This window comes from Diabrotica undecimpunctata, chromosome 9 (assembly GCF_040954645.1).
Source record: "Diabrotica undecimpunctata isolate CICGRU chromosome 9, icDiaUnde3, whole genome shotgun sequence".
Lineage (NCBI taxonomy): Eukaryota > Metazoa > Arthropoda > Insecta > Coleoptera > Chrysomelidae > Diabrotica > Diabrotica undecimpunctata.
Genome location: NC_092811.1, coordinates 24,259,770 through 24,276,600, shown reverse-complemented (window position 1 = coordinate 24,276,600; position 16,831 = coordinate 24,259,770). Strand labels below are relative to the sequence as shown.

Sequence of the window (16,831 nt, the reverse complement as noted above, 5' to 3'; positions counted from 1 at the left end):
CTCCGAAGAAGACTGTCCTATCGACCGGAAAGGTGATGGCTATCATTTTCTGGGATTCACAAGGTTTGATCTACATTGACTGCCTAGAGAAGGTCAAAATAGTCACAGGGCTCTATTACGCCGAATTATTGGATCAATTCGATGCCGAATTGCAGAAAAAGCGGTCCCATTTGACAAAGAAAAAAGGGCCCGACAACGCACTGGCAAATTGGTCGCATTGAACTAGGAACTGCTGGCTCATATACCGTATTCTCAAGATTTTGCCCCGTGCGACTTCTTGCAAGTCGAATGAGGAGGTCATCGCCACTACGAAGGCTTACTTTGCAGACCTCAAGAAAACGTATGTTTCAGACGGATTAAAGAAGTTGGAGGATGGATTGGTCAAGTGTAATTGAGCTAAAAGGATACTATATTGAGCAATAAATCGCTACTTTTTCAAAAGTGTTGTTTTTTTTTGTAGGGAAAGTACTTATCAGACCGCCCTCGTATACATACGCTAAAATTCCATCTTTAAGTGTGGTGAGACTTCAGCTTTAAGTAAAATTTATTCAAACAATACTCCGTAGGTTACATAGCCGAGAGTCATTGTAGCTATGAGCTTTACCTGGTTTCTTTTATAAAAATAGAAAATATTTTTTAGTTGTAAGATTAATCTACCTTTCTAACCAGGTTAGGCTGTTGGGACTTCACTTCTGTTTTCACGAATTATCGAAACCACATGAGAAATGAGAAGAAAATAACAAATTAGCGTCAATGCTGTCAAATCTGTTTCACCGCATAAATAACAGTTAACTCTCATTACCCTCCAACGTTCATAAAACATCATAAAAAGTATGAGATGTCTTAGTGCAGTTACTACAAAAAATTTATTAATGTAAGTTTCATACATAGTTCGGAAGAGAAGAGGAAGACTTTGGCGCACGTATGATCTTTGAGGACAAAATTAATATCCGCAATAAATATTTTTCAAATGTGAATAACATATACACTGTAATGTTCTCATTTCTCAGTGCAAGAACCGCATAGTCCTAATATAATTACAACTGACCACTTATTGGTAAATTGTAACCTTTATTTAATAAGTAGCTTCCGACTAATTTTAGAAAATTATTGGCACTTGCACTGAAGACACGAATTTATCTACAATATTACAACTACACTAAAAAGGGTCGGTGCACGTTTACTTCCATGTCATTAATGCTCATTTGCACCATTAATATTTAAGATCAAACCATATACTTTAGAATGTAGTATCTTTTTTCCTGTACGTACCAAAAAAAAGTAGACTAAACCACATTTTGACAGAACTAAGTATTTCTAAGAGATTATTAAAACTGTCAAAACTTTTGTATGTGCCCCCGTATAAACAAAATGACATTTTTTTTGCAAAAAAATTACGTGTACATCGACGATTTTATTACTTCTGCCATGCTCACAAAAAGTTGGGGAAGTATCGTTTTTATTATAAGTTTTTAGGATAAGTGCTGCAAGTGTGGTAAGGGTTGAAAACATGAAGTGAAACGTATGTAAAAAATTGGTACTTTTGAGAGATTTACGCTTTACTGTCAATTGAAATTATAAATTTATTTATCTTAAAAAAACTCATAAAACATTGGCGTAAATGCTGCTAACTGAACGCCTTGATTTGTGATTTTCGAGTTCACTTTTCGAAATTGAATATTTGTTGAAAATAAATAAAAAGCATGAAAGAATCAAATTCAGTGGTTACGACTGTGAACAGTTTAGTGCCATCATAAATCCAACCGAAAACTTTCCCTCTTGGTCAACTAGTCCACCAATTGTAAATACCTCCCTTACTCGCTATCCCAAAACATTCACTGACCCAACAGTAATAGATCAATCATACCATGAAATAATATCCCTATATCCAAATTCTGAACATTATCTACACTGATGCATCAAAAACTCAATCAGGACTAGCAGCGGCTTACACACATGGAGCAGACCATTTTAAAATACGACTCCCTCTGAGTTGTAGCATATTTACTGGACAAGCACTGGCTATTTGCATAAGAAAATCCGCATCTCATTATATTTTAATATCTGACTCATTAAGTACACTAAAAGCTTTACAGCAATTGTATCCATCAAACGAAATTATAATGCTAATAAAAAATGAACTTATGCTACTATCAACAAAAAACATAGAAGTAACTTTTTTATGGGTGCCATCACACGTGAGAATCAAGGGAAACGAAGCAGTGGACCAACTTGCGAATGAAGCTGCACTAGATGAAAGCATCCCTGGGTCACACATGCTGATAAGAAACGACCATAAAACCTCCATTAAAAAACATATTACCAACTTATGGCAGAGTAACTCGAATTCCACATCCAACAAATTAAAAGACGTTATAGAAACTGTCGGCACCACCTTACCACTCCCACTCAAACGTTGTGAACAAGTGATAATAACTAGACTACGATTAGAACATACTATACCAACCCATATTTACTTAATAAATAAAGAAGCCATCCCTTTCTGCCACAACTGCAAGATCCAAATCACTGTTAAACATATTCTGTTAGAATGCAAAACATACACCCAAGAAAGAAGAAAAAATAACCTCTCTACCAATATGAAGGATCTACTAAGCTGCCAGTTCAACTAAGTGCTGAAATATTTGCAAGACATTAAATTTTATAGTGTTTAATAGAATATATTTAAGTTATATATACATGTAAGAAATTGAATACTTGTAATTTGTGTTTGTACCCCCCTGTTAACTCTTAGTAGTTGATGCAGGGTCATTTTTGTTTAAGTAAAAAGAAATAAATAAAAGCAATGAAAATGTTATAGTAAGTACTTAAATACGTATTTTTTCCAAATAATTTTTAGTTTTTTTGTAACTATAATATTTTGTAATTAAAGTTCAATTATTTTGAAAAAGCACTTTTTCCGTCGACCGTCCATTTATGATTAATTTTAACACCCTCAAAATCATTGATTAATGACCCCTATTAATGAATGATTTTCTATTAATGAACGATTTCATTATAGCCAATACAACATACATTGCTTGTATAAATTAATTTAACCACATTTAACGCTCTGCGATTGGCAGTTACCTGTGGTGTAGGCAACCAAACATACCTATTTATATTCCCACTAAAAAATTATTTAAAATGAAGTAGCCGCTGTAAGTACTGTCTGTCATTGTATGTCATTATTTATCGTTAAGCAAATAAAAATTTAAACTAAGATATTTTTATTTCTGAAAAGTACGGTCGACGAAAAAGTTTTGTAACGAACTCGTGAATTAAAATGGCGATTAACAATCTCGAGCATTAACGCACTCTCTTCGCTCGCGCCTTAATATATCTCAATTGTTAATCGCCCTTATTAATACACTTGTTGGTTAAATAACTATTAACTGTCCATGTGTTTTAACACCTATTTAAAAATGTTCACCCTTGATTTATTTTTATGATTTTTTCTGTTCATTTATGAACAGAATGAACAGATAAATGAAATAAAGCCTATCGTAAGAAATCATTCATTATTAAAAAGTTTATACGAGTACAATGAAACATTTTTGACTTGAATTCTTTAAAATCAGTATTGTTTAGATATTCAGCATAGAGTGGGCTACTGAAACAAATAATGCATTGGTTATGCGCAACTGTCATATTACAGTAACTGTTTTGGTTAAAGCAGTAACCAACAAACAGCAACCTTGTTCTCGAATTATCTCATGGGCTTGAAGTAATGACATAGAGGTAATCCACCGACCCGACAATAGATGATGTTAACACACAGATAAGCAGCATGCGATAAGTCACAAATGATACGAGAATGTTAGTTTATATACTACAAACGTTAAATTTACCGGCCAGAGATCTCATCTGTTAATACGTATTCCCAACAATGCCCACAAACTGGCGCATCAGCCCTACCAATAAAAATATATACAGAATAAAAAAACAGCTAAAAATTAAAAATGTTATCTAATTAATTCCAAACTAAAGTATGATTTACAACGTCATAACATTTTTTTCTATTGCACTTCTTTCTTACAGATACAAAGCTATCGTAAAAGTTAAAACAATTTAGATGGAATCATACTTTAATTCGAAATATACGCAAAAATAAATAAAAAGAAGGGTTAGACACAGCAAAAAATAAGGCGCTGCAATACTCCATCACCTGCGAGGCCAAATGTCTACATATTTTTATTACCGAGGTTCAGATTCCGAGGTCAGCACGAACTCCCACAGGTGCGACATCACCGCTGCGTCTGCCCTATAACATAACACGTGGCATATCCTTATTGTAGTGTTGAATATACATTTAGAAATAATTTAGTAAATAACTATAATAAATAACAATAAACTTAATATAATAAAACAACACTATTACGTTATTCAAGAGTTAATAGCATTTTTATCGTCCCACACTGTATAAAGTTTTAATTCACGTATTTCAAATTCCATTCTATATAAAGTTTTAATTCGGCGACTTTACATTCGAACGTGAGTTTTTCATAAACATTCAAATAACATCTCAAAAACTTCGAAGAAAAACAAAATTTAGTGTTTTTTCGGACGATAATAAACCTGTCTCTTATTTTTAAATTGCCTTGGGCAAATTACTTTCTCTTAAGAATTTGTCTTACAAATTAAGCACAATAAATGTTTCTTTAAATTTGCCAAGATGCTTCTAATCTAGTAATCCGCAGTCATATTTCCAACCACACACACATTTTTTTCAATAGCGTTTCAATAGATAGGCATAATACCAGAGAACAACCGAACACAGAGAAGCGACAGTCCTTTGAAGTTACGTGGCCAAGCCGCCAATGACAGCTAACAACCAGAAAATTAATAGTCAGTGGGCATATCACACAATATAAATTCTTAAGAGCGTAGGCGCAAAATTTCGGGCCAATGTTTTTTAAATGCATTCATTTTTTCGAATCCTGAAAAAACTAATAAGTATTTTTGAAAAATTTAAACGCAGAATGAAAGACTACATTATTACTGAGGGCTGAAAGTCCCTGAAAACACCTATAATGTTTATTTTAATAAGTTACAGGGGTGAAAAAAAAAGAGAAAATTTAGTGTAATTTTTAATTTCAAATATCTCATTCAAAAAAACTTTTTGTTTATTCTAAGGGACTTTCGGCCCTCGGTAATAATGTAATCTTTCATTCTGTGTTTAAATTTTTCAAAAATATTTGTTAGTTTTCTCAGGATTCGAAAAAAATGATTGTATTTAAAAAGGATTGGCCCGAAATTTTGCGCCTACGCTCTTAAGCGAAACAAAGAAATTACTAAAAATCTTAAAATTACAACAGAACAAGACTTCAAAATTGCAAAAACATGGTTGCAAATAAACAAACTTACATTAAATTATGAAAAACTAAATAGGTACTCATCTACTTTTTGCTATACCTATACAAAAGTTGTCTGCCAATTTTTAATTCGTTAAATATAAATAACAAAGATCATTGAAGGTACTGCGTCATGCGCCAATGTTTTTCTCTTATTTCCTTTTACAATAACATTATCTTCAAAATGCAGTTCACAAATCCTATAATTATTATAAATTGAATCCATTTTGAATAACAAATCTTCTCGTCTGCAAGCTTCTATCCACACTTTGGCACTACAAATTTTTAACAGAACAAATTTTAAACAAAGAACTTTTTCTGTATTTATAAATAATACTTTATTACTTACAACTATAAGAGTATTAGTATATTGTAAGTTATGAAATATTTAACTTTTGTCAATATCTAATCTTAATAAATTTACAGTTTTCTCCTGACTAAGTCACAAAAATGTCACTAAATATTGAGATATGCAACAAATAAAGTTTTAATATTTTTTATTTGTAATTCCCATTTAAAACTCCTAAATATTTTATGTACTTCGATCCATATATTTGATCTTTTTTATTTATATTAACCGAATTAAAAATTGGCAGACAACTTTTGTATATAGCAAAAAGTAGATGAGTACCTATTTAGTTTTTTCATAATTTAATGTAAGTTTGTTTATTTGCAACCATGTTTTTGCAATTTTGAAGTCTTGTTCTATTGTAATTTTAAGATTTCCCAATTATCGGTCTAATTATGTTTCCAACAATTTTTAGTTTGAACATTTTAGTAATGTCTTTGTTTCGTTTAAGAGCGTAGGCGCAAAATTTCGGGCCAATGCTTTTTAACATTTTTTTGGAATCCTGAGAAAACTAACAAATATTTTTAAAAAATTTAAACACAGAATGAAAGATTACATTATTACCGAGGGCCGAAAGTCCCTTAGAATAAACAAAAAGTTTTTTTGAATGAGATATTTGAAATTAAAAATCACACTAAATTTTCTCTTTTTTTTTTTTTTCACCCCTGTAACTTATTAAAATAAACATTATAGAAGTTTTCGGGGACTTTTGACCCTCAGTAATAATGTGGTCTTTCATTCTGCGTTTAAATTTTTTAAAAATACTTATTAGTTTTTTCAGGATTCGAAAAAAATGAATACATTTAAAAAACATTTGCCCGAAATTTTGCGCCTACGCTCTTAAATAAAATATTCTCGTGTATAAAACCCTCTATATATTTTTATTTCCTAAAAATACTATATTCGTATTGTTGTCTTCGAGCGCACTGACGCCGGGCCACCATCTGTTGATTTTTTGACCTGAGCCTTCGGAGACTTGCGTCTTTCAATAAAAGAAATAGCACTGACACCAAACTTAATGTTTTCATTTTGAACTATCCCTTGGCAGACCAAAGTTTATTTTTTATAGCTCGGACAGACACGTCGGCGTCGGCTTACTGTTCGAAAGTCTAACCAATACTATTATGTAATAACTAATAATAATTACAAAGCAATAGTAATTACCTGTTATTATTCTTAGGAAATCTAAATAAACTTATTCCTTTTCCTGTCACAGATGAACATCCGCGAATCGCACAAATATATCCAGACATTTTAAATATAAATTAAACTTTTAACTATAAACTATAACTATAAACTTATATATTTAACTATATCTATAAACTATAACTATAGCCTTTAACCTTTAACTATAAATAAATTATATAAATGGTCAAATGCACTTGTTGTGTCGAGTATTTACCATAGACGCCTACGGACTATCGAAAACAACCAGAATTAAAGAATAAGCACGTGTTTTTGACAGTTACACAACCAGAATCAGGCATGCGTATACAAAAATGGTACACGCTTTTGGACCGTTGTGTCGCTTCTATGTGTTCGGTTTTTCTATGATAATACCAAAATATAGCCAGGCGATCAGGCTCTTCAAGGTTAAGAGGCTCTTCAAGGTTAAGAGGAGAATTTTTACCGGCGAAAAATCATTCATGCTTGAGAAAGATATTCATTCCCGGGCGAGATCTTTAAAAAGCCAGGAGTCAGCCAATTTTTGCGAGGTGCTGGGATTTGTCCCAGTGAAGGTCAAACAGTGTCCGTAATTCATGTGTCCGTTTTTCTTCTATTAAAAGCAGTTTTTCAACGGAAAATAGTTTTTCTTCTATTAAAAGAACCGACAAAGTCTACAGTCAAAGCATGCTTAGTGAATGGGGCCTCCCCATAATTATTTTTGCAAATTTTAATCATCATTGAACCATAATGCTAATTCTAATTTTCCCTTTTTTTTAAATAACACTCCATATAAAGACCATTTTTAAATATTTTACCAGGTCATCGAGAGCAATTAAATTTAACTTTTTTCGTGGACTATTGATGGCGTCACCTGTCAAAGGTCATCCCTTCTTAAACAGCCCAATAGTCTTCTTTTCGTCTGTAATGTCTTCTATCATTTCGAGTTACGCATGGTCGTCTTCTTTATGTCTGTCGTTTATCCCTTCTTAGCCGTCTTCTTTACGTCTGTCAATTTTTCTTCTTGTCTGTCATCTGTCACTTCTTAGACGTTCGCATTCTTCTTTCTTGTTTATCGCCTTCTTTTCGCCCATTGTCGTACGATGGATATATAGACGTATTCAGAAAATCGAATATTTCATCTATAAACATTTTTGGATACGAAAAGTCCAATGATTAGATCTTCGACATAAAATCAATATTTTAGTAAAATCAAAGGTAGTAATAGATGCAGAAAATAGCACATTGCTCTTGTATGCCTCCAAACAGTACTTGCGTTGTTAAACATAGATTACAATTATATCACGGCTGTATTGTTCCCGTACATGTCTTCAAGTGTACTGGGAATTCCACGTATTTTAAAAGACCCCGTATTTTTACAATTTAACGCTCTCAAATACTTCCAGTAGTCCACAAAACCAGGAACACATTTTCGAAATCAATTCACAAGATTTCTTTATACTTTAATAACGCATAGGATCAGAGCAGCTACAAATGTAGTATATTATTATTTAAATTAGTGTGAAAACATCACTTACCATGAATGTTCCGCGTTGAATCCAATTCGACCGTTGCTTCCAACACACAAGGTAAAAGATTTGTCAAACCATCTATCGTATCCTTTGCCGTGTAATAGAGCTCTGCCATACTTATCGAGCTGCGATGGGTCTTTCTGAAAAATCAACCTCTGTACAAATTTTCACTGTATCTTCGTAATACACAACACAATAATGCTTGTTGGAAGTATAGCTTTTTAATCGCAGTGTACGAACGAAATGCATTGATCGTTGCGGTGGATCACGAAGAGGTATGAAAAAATAAAAACAACTGAAACGCAATGTAACGATAGATCGCGCGACCACACACTACATGGAGTAGTAAGCGGAGTTCCCCGTGTTTCTTAAAGAAATTATTTAAAATAAAACAAAATGAAATAAATTAAAATAAAATAAATTAAAATAAAATAAAATAAATTAAATTAAAGTAAAATTAAATAAAATTAAAAGAAAATAAAAATCAAAACCAATACTTCTGTCCGAAGATAATAAGATAATAATAAGAAAACTATGCTTCCCCCCTGAGTCACTCCTGGATATGAACATTTAATAAACGCCTAAACTATTAATTACTCTAAAAGCTTTACATGAAGTATGATATGATTAAGCATATTCCTTACTAATAATGAAAATAGTTGAAATTAACTACAGTTTTTGTGTCTTATACCTGTTGGTTCAAAAATGGTCCTCTGTTTGCAGTGTAAATCAATAAAAAGACATATAAACAGTTATCTGCAACTGTCAGTTTGTGAATCAAATGTACTATCATATTTAAATTTTTCCTAATTTTTATTAGCAAAATTATAGCAAATATTTTGGATAAATTGGTAAAAATAATACTTACAGGATCATAGATATACGGGAAATCATCCAACGTCACCACAAAAGCAGCCTTTTCGATAATATCCAGCGAAGCTCTATTAATTCCCTTGTTAAACAACTGAGCTCTTACAGTAGCCCAGTGGGTTCTTTCGCCAGCTGTCAAAGCTGCCAATTTCTCTTCTCCAGGTAGAGGTTCTGATGTGTCGTCCAAGATTTGTTGAATTTGTCTAAAATAATAAAATAAAACTGAGTCTGAAAAACCAACTTTGATTTACTTTATTCTTTATAAGAACTGATATCTACTATTAAACATGTTCAATATTTAAACGCTGAAAGGGCAATAAAGCGTTGGGCATCTTTTTACATTTATCACATTATAAAAATTATTGATTTTACAATTTAGAAACTTTAGAATCATAATTGTAGAATGGAATCCGTTTTCATTTTAAAATAAGTCATCCTAATGACAATCTTAATAGTTGTCCTTGAAATACAGGTAATTATCTATACAGAGACAGACTTAGACAAGTACTCTTTCTTTATTATATCTGTTTTAAACGGGAAATGGATTATTATTTATAATTTATAATTAATTAGTAAAAGAAGTCCAGAAAAAAGTTTAAAATAAAAAAATAAGAGGTTTAAAAACTTTATACATTAGTGATATAAGGTTGAATGCTCGAATAAATGAACTTTAATCAAATAAGAGGCAGATATCGAGCACAGTTGCCCCTAAAGATGCTCTGAGAGCAAAAGTATTTGGGCAAGATTTAATAAAAACTGTGCTCGATATCTGCCTTTTATTTGATTTTGATTTGATTTGATTAAGTTTATATATTAGTGTCAAAAGGTTTTTATTTATTGGAAATCGGAATTTTTAAAAAAATACCTTATTGATTTCAAGTACACCTTTATGGCAATGGTTTATGACCTTGACGACCAACTTTAATTGCTGTTTGGAAATTTGTATTTGTAATGAGCTGCCAATTGCTATCAGCTCGACTATAGAGATATTTCGTTCACCAATAATTGTATTCTTGTCTTTTTGTGAACCATACTAAATCTATATCTTGTATAATAATGTTTTTCAAAACGTTTCGATCAGTATCAACGTACTTTTGGATGGTTCTGAACAAATTTTTAAAAAATATATTAGTGTATTATAATATGGCTTTAGTTATATATCTATTACATTCTCACACTCAAATTGGCTGATTCATTATAGTCAATTTCTGAGAATTCACTTGTCTGAAACACAATACGTTTTCGGGAAACTATTGTACGTACGTATTTCTTCCGTCTGGGCACTCAAAAACAACGAGTCTTCGCGCGAACATTTCAAGAAGCTAAGATCCGTACCAACGTTAAGTGTGCTTCGAGTCGAGCATACCCTAAGTTTCTGAGCGGTGCACCAGTCCCAGACGCCACTGGCCATCGGTCTAAATATCGGCCCCATTCAAAAAAGGTAAGTGAATCTCATATAGAATTGACAAGAAGTTATTGAATTGCAATCATCTACATTATATCCTCATTTACACATATTGCATTTTTTCGTTATTTTAAATTAAATATTAAACCAACACTCTCAATACGTTTTGCACAAACACTAATAAAATTTTGGATTCTTTTATATATTTTTAAAAAATCCGCAAATAAGATAATTTTCTTAACATTTACTTATTTTACTAACATTTGGCAACAGTCTAGTTCAGAATGAGGTATTGGATGACATATCAATTCGTTGTTTACATAATATTGAAGATAGTAGTCGACAGACGTTTTAGATAAAAATATTAATATTTTTCGTGCATGTTATTTACCCATTAACATATTTCCTATTTTATTTGTTGTTTGATAAGGTAACATATGAATAAAAAATATATATAACGATAAACGAATGCCATAAATGAAAGTTTCCAAGTATGATTTCTTAAATTGGATTTTTTGACTAAAAAAAAACAAAAAAAAATCAATATATTTACTTATTATTATAGTTTTATTACACTTTACTCTCTTTAGATGTTCAGATACAAATAAACTATATAATAAGTGGAAAAAATTATTTTATTTCATTTAACCTTTGGGTAGTGGCGTCACTTTTGAGAGACCGGGTAAACTGTTTTTTTGATGTTGGTATTAAATAGGCGTAAATTTGTTTGTAAAGTCCAAATACAGGGCGAACAATCACAGACATTTGAAACGCATGTTGGGCTGCGACAGGGAGATGCGCTGGCGTGTATCCTTTTCAACATAGCTTTGGAAAAGGCGGTCAGGGATGCCCAAATAGACAGCAGAGGAAACATTTTTAATAAATCATCCCAAATTTTGGCATATGCAGATGATGTTGATCTAGTTGCCCGCACAACACGCAAGCTAGAAGAAATGTATACCACCTTGTCACACGCCTCAAAAAATATGGGCCTGCAAGTAAATGAAAATAAAACTAAGATAATGGCATCAACACCCAACAATAGAGCCAGAAACATCGGCCACCAACTCACGGTTGATAATTCTACCTTTGAAGTGGTGGACAAAATCACATACTTAGGCTCCCTGATCACCAAGGAGAACGTCATGACGGAAGAAATCAAGCGAAGAATAATCCTAGGAAACAAATGCTATTTTGGACTGAGTAGACATATGAGAAGCAGAAACTTAAGCCAAAAAACAAAAATAACCATATACAAAACCCTTATACAACCAGTGTTGACATATGGGTCGGAGGCATGGACCATTTCCAAGGCAGATGAAAATCTCCTGCTTATATTTGAACGAAGGATCCTGAGAAGAATATTTGGTGGCATCTGTGAAAATGGTGTTTGGAGAAGGAGGTACAACTACGAGATATATCACAGATATAAACATATATTTGGTGGTAAAGACGTAGTATCCTTTATAAAAATAGGAAGACTAAGATGGGCAGGACATCTGGCAAGATCACAGCAGAACAACCCTCCTAGAAGAATCCTTATGTCACAACCTGTGGGAAGTAGAAAAAGGGGTAGACCAAAACTCAGATGGAGGGATGGTGTAGATGAGGATGGTAGACAAATAGGCGCAGCAAACTGGCAACAGTTGGTAATGGATAGAACTGACTGGCGTAATAGACTTGGGAAGGTCGAGGCTCTTTTATAGGGCTGTAGCACCAATGCTGATGATGATGATTAAATAGGTTATTGTAAGGAATCTTCATGTCACATTTCATGTCATGTACCGCTGTGACTGACGATTAGTCGTCGTGTGACCATTACAGTGTAATAGTGTGGTCTAGTAAACGAAGTTTCGGGTGACTTAGACAGGCGCCACTAATATCGTTACAAAAATATTCCGAGGTAAGCTCTTAGAGAGTACATTTCACTAATTCCAATTAAAAGATTGTTAGATTTTAGCAATGGGGGATTATGAGCACGAATAAGGTTACCTGCATAAACTTTTAGTGTGCGTTCATAACGAAGCGCCGACCCTCGATCGGACCATAGGTTGGTATTATATTATCATCGTCACGTAAAATAAATGCATTATTTTAAATGCGAGCGTTCACTGTCAGTGCTATGCTCTAGGCGAGGATACCATGCCATGATCTCCGTAATGAACGCACCCTAAGAAGAAGTAGGACTGGATAATAGTGATATTGTATCAGTGGCATGCGAAGATGAATCAGAGGAAGAGGAACAGGCCATTGAGGAAGTTATAATTCACGACTGTGAATCAGAACAGGAGATATCAGATGCTGATGAAACAGTTGCGGTTCGTCAGTCTGCCCGTCTTTTCTATATAGGTATGTTAAAAATCTAATTAGCAAGTCATGTTAAATTTTTATTGTTTTAGGCAAGAACCGTACGACTCACTAGAAGAAGCATACTTCAAAGCCAAGAACCACTAGAACAAGACAGGATAACATAATAATTCGCTTACCAGGGCCTACAAAAGTACTAAAAATTTAAAGGACGCTGTAGGAATTTGGAATTATTTCTTGGATGCCACGATAATTGGTACCTTGTGAAAAGTACAAATAAATGCATAGCCTCTATTCAAGAAAACTATTCATCCGTGCTTTTATAGGACTGTTGTATTTATCTGGGTTAAGTCACTGTAATCGTGCCAGCGCAGATGTTTGGAGGAGAGATGGTTATGGTATAGAAATTGCTTATCTTATGATTAAATTACAAAGGTTCCGATTTCTTCTTCGTTGCATTAGGTTTGACGATAAGGAAAAGCGTGCAGAGCGATCAAAAATTGACAAGCTAGCTCCCATTCGTGTGGTGTTTGACAAGTTCGTAAAAAATTGTCAAAATGGTTATAATCATTCAGCACTTGTTACCATTGATGAGATGCTCCCTGCTTTCAGAGGGAAATGTTCGTTCCGTCAGTACATTCTCTCAAAACCTAATAAATACGGACTCAAGATATTTGCAGTTTGTGATTCAAAAGTATTTTACACTTCAAAAATGAAAGTCTACGTGGGATCCCATGTGGTTTTAAGATTGTGCAAACACATTCCTGGTTCACGCGTTACCATGACAATGGATAACTGGTTTACATCAGTTCGACTTGTGGAAAAGTTGGTTTGGGATTACAAAATAACTACAATTGGAACACTAAGAAAAAATAAAACTGATCTGTCAGTCGAGTTTTCAAATCCCACAAAACGTCCAATCCATACAAGCATGTTTGGGTTTACACAGGAAATCACAATCGTTTCTTATATCCCAAAGCAACGCAAAAATGTGATTTTAATATCAAGCATGTACCATCATGATGATATTGACATAAACATTATTAAATGTAGGAATCAATACTCAGGTGATATAAAGGGTGTTTCAAAAAAAAGGTAACCCCGTCTCTAGGGTAGGTAAAAAACTGAAAAATAATTGGGGATTGCTTAGTAAAAAAATTTTGTAACGCCATCCGTTTTCAAGATACAGGGCGTTGAAGAAAAAAAAATTTTACGCATTTTTTACGATTTTACCGAAACTACTGGCAACATTGTAATGAAATTTTATACGAATATGTTTTGGAAGCTGATACATCCCATGAACTTGTTTTTATATCTGATTCTCATAGAAGGCGCTAGTTACACGGATCGTACTAAGTATTAGTCAATATAACTTTTTTAAGAGTATAATTTAATCCAAATTTCAAGTAAACTTAAACATCATTCAATTTTACACGAAAAAGGTACTCTTGGTAAAACTCGATACTGTGTACCGTTTTCGGAATATTTTGATTTGAAAATTATGAAGTAATAATTGATGCTGGTATAAAATAGTTAGTAATTAAACAAAACTCACAAGAAGAAAATTAAATTAATGACTAAGAACATAAAATAAAATTCAATTACAGTAAGTGTTCAAAATGCCCCCCGTTTTCGCGAATACACAAGTCTATTCTTTTTTCTGAAGATTCCATTAACCTTCTAAATGGTAGGGGATCAGCTATGTCATTACATTGACGTTGAATTCTTTCTTCCAATTCTTGGCGTGAATTTACCTCTGTAGCATACACTTTTTCCTTAATATACGACCAAACTGCGTATTCCAAAGGGTGAAAATCGCATGACCGAGGAGGCCAATGAATCGGAGTTTCTGCACCTCTACCAATCCATCAATTCGGAAAATGATTACTCAACCAATTACGAAACCTTCTATCAAAGTGTGGTGGAGCTCCATCGTGCATAAAAAATAAAGATCTTCGCTCGTTTAGCGTTAAATCTTCTAATATCTCGAATAAGGAATTGTTTAAAACATCAAGATACATATCAATATTTAAATTTCCGGGTAGAATATGATAACCTATTAATTTGTTACCTAAAGTTGCTGCCCAAACACTAACTTTAAACGAGTGTTGGTAATGTGATACCCTTTTGACTTATGGATTCTCATCACACCAGTAGTGTGCATTATGGGAGTTAAAGATACCTTGTCGCGTAAAGGTGGCCTCATCCGTAAAAAGAATGCATTTTAAAAAATTTGGATTGTGAGCTGTCCTTTGTTGCAATGTTTCACAAAAATCCACTCTAACCGGTAGATCATCTGGCAAGAGCTCTTTTACTTGTCTGTAATGATAAGGATGTAATTGCTGTTCTTTCAGTATCCGCCAAGTACTTGAAGAAGAAGTATTTGTTTGTCTTGCTATATTCCTTACGCTAACTGTTGGATCTTGATCAAGTAAATTTAAAATATTATTTTCTTTATTAATTGTTCTTGTTGTTCTTGGTCTACCAGAATTTATTTTATTTGGTCTCACATTCCCAGTTTCTCGACAACGTCGTTCAACGGCTCTAAATGTTTTTTTTACTTGGTAAGTTTCTTCTAGGAAACTTTTCTGCATAACGTGTCACAGCTGCACTAGAACATCCTAAATATTCGCCTAAGGTTAATAACATGTCAGTGTATTCAACATTTGAGTACATTTTGAGTTGATTTTACAAATAACAAGGTTTCAAAACTCTAATTATTGTTGATTTATCGTCATAACAATCAATAAATGTCAGATTTCCATGGCACACTTGTATTTCACACAAATATTCCGAAAATGGTACACAGTATCGATTTTTACCAAGAGTACCTTTTTCGTGTAAAATTGAATGATTAAGTTTACTTGAAATTTTGATTAATAATTATACTTTAAAAAATGTTATATTGACTAATACTTAGTACGATCCGTGTAACTAGCGCCCTCTATGAGAATCAGATATAAAAACAAATTCATGGGATGTATCAGCTTCCAAAACATATTCGTATAAAATTTCATTACAATGTTGCCAGTAGTTTCGGCAAAATCGTAAAAAATGCGTAAATTTTTTTTTCTTCAACGCCCTGTATGTTGAAAACGGATGGCATTACAAAAATTTTTTACTAAGCAAACCCCAAATATTGTTCAGTTTTTTACCTACCCTAGAGACGGGGTTACCTTTTTTTGAAACACCCTGTATAAAGCAAACAACGGAGACCCAAATATACGGCGACGACATTTGTTAAGAAATTTAGCAAACGCATTGGTTCATCCACATTTGAAAAGGAGAGCTGCTCTTAGCAATATTCCGCGAACGCTGAAGCTAAGACTTATGGAAGTAACTCGAAGTAATGCACCGAAAACTCAAGACATGCCATTAGTTGCTGGAAGGTGCATCTACTGTGTCTGGAGAAAGAATAGAAAAACTCGTTTTTCCTGCTATAAATGAAATGCATTTATGTGTTTAGAGCATATCACAGGTGTATGTCAGAACTGTAGGGAACTGCAATATGTTTTTATTTTTTAAGTATGTTTATTCTGTTACGTTTGTTTATTTTTATTTTATAAGGAAAAATTAATACACATGACATTTTTTTTTCAATAAATATTCAAATCATTGTTCTGTTTAGTTTAATAAAGTTTAAATAATTTTTTTACTACTAAATTGTCCAATATATTTACCTATTCTAAATTACTATAAAATGTGGAATTATGAAAAGACTTATGAATTAGATTTCTTCAAGAACTTAATTCGGCTAATGATTACACTACTTTAAAGTTTTTTGATTGCAGATAAACAAAATAAATAAATCAAAAATTTCAAGAGGCTTCACGTGTATTCAAACTTATCT

General features: G+C 32.9%; 1 protein-coding gene across 3 annotated transcripts in view; it reads right to left on the bottom strand.

The window, feature by feature from the left end:
• whd (carnitine O-palmitoyltransferase whd) overlaps positions 1 to 16,831 on the bottom strand; it is a 100,489-nt gene that overhangs the window by 15,223 nt on the left and 68,435 nt on the right. For 2 of the 3 annotated variants that reach the window (XM_072542948.1, XM_072542949.1), the window contains exons 6-8: positions 9,268 to 9,472; positions 8,406 to 8,539; positions 4,202 to 4,264 (exon numbers count right to left, since the gene is read on the bottom strand). In XM_072542948.1, coding sequence (XP_072399049.1) covers positions 4,202 to 4,264; positions 8,406 to 8,539; positions 9,268 to 9,472 — 402 coding nt within the window. Of the gene's footprint in view, positions 1 to 3,851; positions 3,915 to 4,201; positions 4,265 to 8,405; positions 8,540 to 9,267; positions 9,473 to 16,831 lie in introns of all 3 variants that reach the window. The other variant, XM_072542950.1, reaches the window with a different exon arrangement.